The sequence below is a fragment of the Mastomys coucha genome, unplaced genomic scaffold, assembly GCF_008632895.1.
Source record: "Mastomys coucha isolate ucsf_1 unplaced genomic scaffold, UCSF_Mcou_1 pScaffold23, whole genome shotgun sequence".
NCBI lineage: Eukaryota > Metazoa > Chordata > Mammalia > Rodentia > Muridae > Mastomys > Mastomys coucha.
This window is the reverse complement of record NW_022196906.1, coordinates 20,867,328-20,873,829: the sequence shown is the minus strand read 5'-3', so window position 1 is coordinate 20,873,829 and position 6,502 is coordinate 20,867,328. Positions and strand designations below refer to the sequence as shown.

The 6,502-nt window shown below is 44.8% G+C and overlaps 1 protein-coding gene across 1 annotated transcript in view; it reads left to right on the top strand.

The window, feature by feature from the left end:
* The first annotated feature begins 2,167 nt into the window (after nt 1-2,167).
* Glb1l2 (galactosidase beta 1 like 2) overlaps nt 2,168-6,502 on the top strand; it is a 42,111-nt gene continuing 37,776 nt past the window's right edge. Inside the window, exon 1 of the mRNA XM_031345433.1 lies at nt 2,168-2,301. Coding sequence (XP_031201293.1) covers nt 2,216-2,301 — 86 coding nt within the window. The 5' untranslated portion in view covers nt 2,168-2,215. The remainder of the gene's footprint in view (nt 2,302-6,502) is intronic.

Genomic DNA, 6,502 nt, shown 5'->3' with positions numbered 1-6,502 from the left:
CTTCTTGTTCTCTTTCAAAATCATGGCCTCTTTTGCTCATTGTTGTTATACACACACAGCCTGCTCAGTCTGCATAACGTATGGTGCATAAAATGTATGTGTATGCATGTGTTTTCAGGCCTGATTGTTTAATATTGGAGAACCAATTGGTGTTCTTGTCCCTGTGGAAAACGATTTCTCCCACTCTCGGCATGCTTTAGCTGCCTATGGTTCTTTGTGCAAAACTGAGGCCTAATCAGCTTTCCACAGCCTTTGTTGGCATTTTTTTTTTTTAAAGAGTCAGATCATGGTCACCCAGCTTTGCAAAGGCTGAAGTTTGGATGATGGTGTTGGACTGTGAAGGCCACAGACACCGTCCTGAGCATCCCCTGGCGGTACACTGGCCCCTTGTGCTGCTACCACCACCTTATCTGGACTTTGGAGGCCTTTTGCCTTTCCACTTACTTCTTTTCTTTTTTCCAGGGCTAAACATTTCATTTTAGGATCTCCTGTTTTGTCTGTGATTGACCTGGCCCTAACTTATTTCCAGAATTTCCCTCCTATTCTTAATTTCATTCTCCAAGAGTCCTGACACTTGCCACCATAACTGGACATGGCTCACCTGAGCAGAGTAATATGTGGGCCAACCTCTGATACTGACAGACTAGCTTTTAATCCAAGCTAAACCCAAAAGTTTCCATCACGGCCTTAGCAAACACTATGCTCTCTTCTGCTGCAGCGCTGTGGAAAACCTTTGGATTGTAGGAGTCCTGCTTGCTGAATGCAGAGGCCCCACTTCCCTCCGAGGCTCTAAAGCAATGCTCCTGGACCTATGGCTACAATATTCTATGCAAAGCTTCCGTCTACCTTTCCTTATTGTGGCGCGGTATTCCCTTCTTCCTGTTTACTTGTTTACATTTGCCCTCTCTCCAGTTTGCTATTTTACCAAGTATTTAGCTATGCTAGGAAAAAAAAAGGGCCATTCTGGCCAACCTTTTTGTCTTTGTTCTTGGAATTGAAACTTCTCATTATTTGTCAGCTTTATGTATTTGTATAAAAGTTCAGACCCGCAGCTGGAAAGATACTCTGCAAACCAATGCTTTGAAATGCTGCCTGATGCTGGACTAAATGTCACCCAAATATCAGATGATGTTGCTGGGGCAGGATTCTGTGCCAGAGTAACTATATTCAGCCCTTCCTTAAATGTAATAATTATTTTTGTTTTTTTTTTTATTATGTGTAGTGTGTGTGTGTATGCGTATGTGCACACAAATATGTGTGATTATAGGTGTCAGTGGAGGCCATAAAATGACACTGAAGTTCCTGGAACTGGAATTAAAGGCTGTGTGAGCCACTGATGTGGACACTAAGAAATGAATTCGGGTCCTCTGCTGTTAATGGCTGAACCACCTCTCCAGCTCAAATATAAACTTTTATTTATGACTCTTTTAAAAATAAGAGTAGAATGTGCTAGGTGTCGGGGCCTGAACTAAATCTGTAGAACCAAGAGCAGAATATTTTGGTCTTTATTTAGTGTGACTGAAACTTGAGCTACACTCAGCTCTCAAATAATCTTAAGTAAATTATTCAATGTCCTGGCTTTTAACATGAGTTATTACTTCAAAACCATTTTTCTTTTCAAACTTTGAGTTTTAAAAGACTTTTTTTTTTTTTTCATTCTCCTGCCAGGCACACTTAATCCTTCCTTCATAATGTAATGCTGTGGGGAGTGACTTTCTCCTAGTTTGAATATTCAAAGATGCAACAATACAGTCCCAATAGTTCTCTATACCTTTCTGCACTCATATTCAGGAAAAGACCCTAAACTTAAGTGCCTCTGTGATTCAGAGTGGGAACCAGGCTGACCTGGAAAGTTGTTAACTGTTAGGTACTTGATTCCTATTTAAACTCCTTTAGCAGGCAACTTCAGCGGGATAACACGCAGACAAGCTTGGGCCAGGGCTGAGACCGCCTCGCTCTTGACCGCCCCGCCCCTCGACCGCCCCGCCCAGCCCCTCCCTGTCCTGGTCTCCGGCCAGGTCCCTTGTCTGTGCAAAGCCCTGGAGTGGAGGCGGGACCCTAGATCTCAGCCAATGGGTGCCAGCGGACCGGGCTGGCCGTAGTATGGTTGCCCAGGTAACCAGTGAGCGGCCCCGCCCCTCCGGGCCAAGGCTTTGGCGCGCCGCTGAGTGTTGCTGGAGTGGGAACCCGGGTGTCTACCAGCCGCGTTCGCAAGATGCCCAAATGGAGCCTGCGGCGGAGGCCGGGCCGCACACTCGGACTCCTGCTGCTGGTGGTCTTGAGCTTCCTGGTGCTCCGCAGGTGAGAGAGAGCTCCGCCCAGCACCTATGGGACTCCTTTGGTCCCAGCACAACACCTCAGGTTCTGGTCTGCCACCAGTCTGGGAAACCGCGACTCTAATCTCTTAGAACGCTCCAACAGCCTGGAGTCCTTTCAAACCTCTAGTAGTTCTTACCCTGCCTCTGGGTATAACACCAGGCAGGCACTGCCCTGTCAGTCCCTAGGGGTCAGTGTGTTGAGTTTCGCAGTGTTCCATACTTGGTGCTGAACTCTGCTGTTCGTAGTCACGTCCAGTCCCGTGGGAAGATCCATATAACTGGCCTTCACGTTTCTCTCCACACACCCCCATCACTCCTTCATTTAGCCCCTACGGCTTTTCTTTCAGACCCCTACATTTCCTCCCAAGCTGGAAGTCTCTCTTCTGCAAAGTTAGTATTGTGGTGTTCACCTTGCAGGTGGAATCCGTGGGCTTCTCCCAGACTCTCAGCCCTGATTAATTTGCACCACACTGCTGTTTATGTCTGTCCACGTTCCTCCTTCACTTTTGTACGGTCCCTTTTTAATGAACGCTATTTATCCCAGTCGGTGGTGTTCATTAAAGAAAGGTTTACCCACTGCCCACGAACACGTTTTCTGGTGATCCACTCCAGAAGGTTTCCAAAGCATATCTATTTATAGGAGCCTACCGTCCTGACGATCTTCCAAATCAATGCCTGGCACTTTACATATTCAAAATCTCCAGTGTTGCTGGGAAGCTTGGCAGCAACATGGAATGTTTTGCCAGTAGATTTGAGGTGAAGGCTCAGCCCTGGGAATTGGTAGTAGCCATCACCCTCAGTTTTGTCTTTGGTTCCTTTCTTCATTTACCTGAACCAGAAACTAGGGCCGTTTTGTTTGTTTGTTTGTTTGTTTGTTTATGTTTTTGTTTTTTTAAAATTATTTTATTTTACTTTATTTTTTAAGTTCTGAGTCTTTTTTGCTGCCGCGAGAACACATTTGGAAATTTCACAGGGACACTTTTCAAGACTTACACCTCTTTTGTTTCTGAGAGGATGCCATATTGTATGGGAGAAGAAACTAGATCTTTTCTCATTCTAGGGTCCAGGAAACTCCTAAGACGTTTTGTTTACTTAGTTGTTCCAAACATTTTCTTATTTATTCGAACTGCCCTTTCTTTGAATTTTGGTCGTGGCTTCTATCAAATGCTCAATTTTCCCCAGGGGCAAAGGTTGATGTAACTCCGGAAGTATTGCTCTGGGCTGAGGCAACGCAAGCTCTTGCCTGGAGCAGGGAACCACGGAGCTGGAGCTCCAGAGAGATATTTGCTTGTTTTTGATCGAAGTACACCTGTCCCTGCAGATGACTCAGAGAGGTGACTGTGAGGGTGACTCCTGAAGGGATGAGCCTGGTCAGGTAGCATTTTCTAATAGTCCTCAGGAAAATGTGTGGGAAGGAGGCGGGACATTTGTCTCCTGGCAGGACACTGATGAGGTGTCAAGGTAAGGGACTGAACTGTGAAGAAATGCCTACCCTTCTCATAGGTGAGCAACTGATCCCCTACCCAGGCAAGCTGGCCACAGCAGAAATCAGGCTGGGGCTGTGGAAGGGGTCAGCATTCATAGCTGGGCTCAAGCCTGGAAACAGGTTGAAATGGTAAGTTGCTTCATGACACTCTCTTTTTTAGCAGGCAAGGAAGTTAAAAGAGGCACTGACCCAAGGTCAGGGCCATCTTTTGGGATCCCTTGAGAGAACAAGTCTCTTTGGTATCATTTTGGCTGTATCTTCCCCATAGGTGCACCTGGTCTGGTTCCTTCTGTAGTAACATGTATGAGTTAGTTACTTTTATAGCAATGGAGCCAAAGGAAAACAAACTGGCCCTCTCTTCCTGGCTTCCCCCAGCTTTGACTAGGTCATTAACTGAGTGGGTGGTGGGGGCCTCTCCCAGCTGTTGGGGAATGTTGGTGTGGCTAGTGGAATATAGGTCACATGGAAACTGGCTGCTCTCCTCAGACTGCTCTGGAGCCCAGCTGTCAGGACCAGTCCTTTTCCTGGATCCCCGCAGCAGGTATTTTGAGGTTTCTGGGGGTTAGGTGTTTGGCTTAAAAGCACTGCTTTTTTTTTCTTCCTACAGTTTATTCACAGTTAATTATAGTTGTTTGATTATATCATATCTAAAACATTTAAGGGGGCTAAGAAATGACTTTGTGGGAAGATTTGATTCAATTTGGTGTTTTTTCTTTTTGTGCCAAACGATACCTTTTCTTAAAAGCTTTCTTTATATACAGAATTGTACTTGTTATACAGTGAAGTGTATACAGTCAATCAATCAACTTTGATGTAGATAATGTGGGAAAAATGCCACTACAATTAAAAGTCAGAAATAGCCATCTTCTCTCTCCCTGAATTCTTTGGTACCCCATTGTTTCCCTCCCACTTCTCCTTCTGCAGGACTCTGTAACCACTGGTGGTTTTATTTGTGTGTGTGTGTGTGTGTGCCCCTACATGTTATCTGAGGTGTGCGCTCTCTCTTGACTTGCATCTTTTCTTTTCTTTCTCCCCATTTACCTCAAAAGTGGTAGCCTGTGTTGTCTTGTGAGCTATGCTTACAGTTCGTTGCTTTTGTTTCTTGTTTTCCTTCCACTTGATGAACACAAGGAAACCTATTTGATATGATCTGGTCACAGTCTCTTTATGATCCTTTTCCTCAGTTCACTTCACTGAGCAATGATTCAGTCAGTTCTGCATATCTTAGGCTTAGATTTTTATCTGGCTAAAATGGGGGGGCAGGGAAGGAGGGGAAGGGAGAGGAGGAGGAAGAGAGAGAGGGAAGAGAGAGAACGAATGAATTAAATGAATGAATGAATATATTACTCAGCCTCCAGTTTCTTAAAGATGTATTCACTTTGCTTTGCTCATTGACACTCACTGCTCCTGCACCACCAGTATCTGGATTCTAGGCCCTGGTGTCTGCCTCTCAAACTATTCCTTGCTAAAAGTGGGTAAGCGGATGGCTTAGCTATGGTAGTTACATTTAAATTTAAATCAGTGTGCTTTCCAGAGGTAACCTGGGGACAATTGTATCTGTCATCCTGCTGTTTCATGAAGTTACTGAGTTTTATGTACTTTAGGACTGCACTTTGTTTGAGTCCTGAGTCACAGACCCTGGAGTGTCCAAACTCTTTGGGTGTTGCCCCTTTCATCTTTTAGTGGTAAAGGTTTTAGAATCTGGGAAGTGTCTCTGGACAGGCAGTCACATGCCTCATACAGGTGGAGAAGCAAAGCTACCTAGGAGGGAGCTCACAGTGCAAGACAGGTAAGGTGTCTGACTTACTCTGTGCTGGTATTATGGGGTTGACACTGGGATTTTTATGGAACCATGGTAGCCAGTCTCTGAAGGAAACCAAAGTTCTATTAGGACTTTGACATTCTTTTTTTTTTTTTTTTAAATTTATTTATTTCATTTACATGAGTACACTGTAGCTGTCTTCAGACACACCAGAAGAGGGTGTCAGATCCCATTACAGATGGTTGTGAGCTACCATGTGGTTGCTGGGAATTGAACTCAGGACCTCTGGAAGAGCAGTCAGTGCTCTTAACCGCTGAGCTATCTCTCCAGCCCAGATTTTGACATTCTTAATCAGAGAAAAGGACTGCATGGCACTGGCATAAGGTATATCAGAATGGTAGGAAAGGGTCCTTCCCACTTTGGGTCAAGTAAGTAGCAATGAAAATACGTGTACTTGCTCTTTGCTAAAATGACAGTTTGACTTTCCTAACTTGCCACCTCCAGCAGGGGCAAAGACCTTTTGGTGTGGGCATGGTTTCTTCTCCATCCAGTCTCACAGTTTGCTTAAACCTATTGCTCTGAATATTAAAGCCAATGTTGAAAAAAGAGTTCCCCTTGTGTGGAACTGTTCCTGGGATGAGAAGGCAGTGGTGGTTTTCAAGGCTCATGGTAAGGAAGCAGACGCTTTCAGACTGGTGTTTGTTCACCCTAGAGAGACTCAGCTGGTATTCATAGGAGTTCTCATTTTAAGAAGAAGATTTTTTTTTTATTAGATATTTTCTTTATTTACATGTAAATTTCTCCTTTCCCAGTTTCCCCTCCAAAAAACAAAGAAACAAACCCCTATTGCCTTCCCACTTCCCCATGTCTGCCACCTCACCCTCTCCCACTTATTGGCCCTGGCATTCCCCTACACTGGGGCACAGAACCTTCACA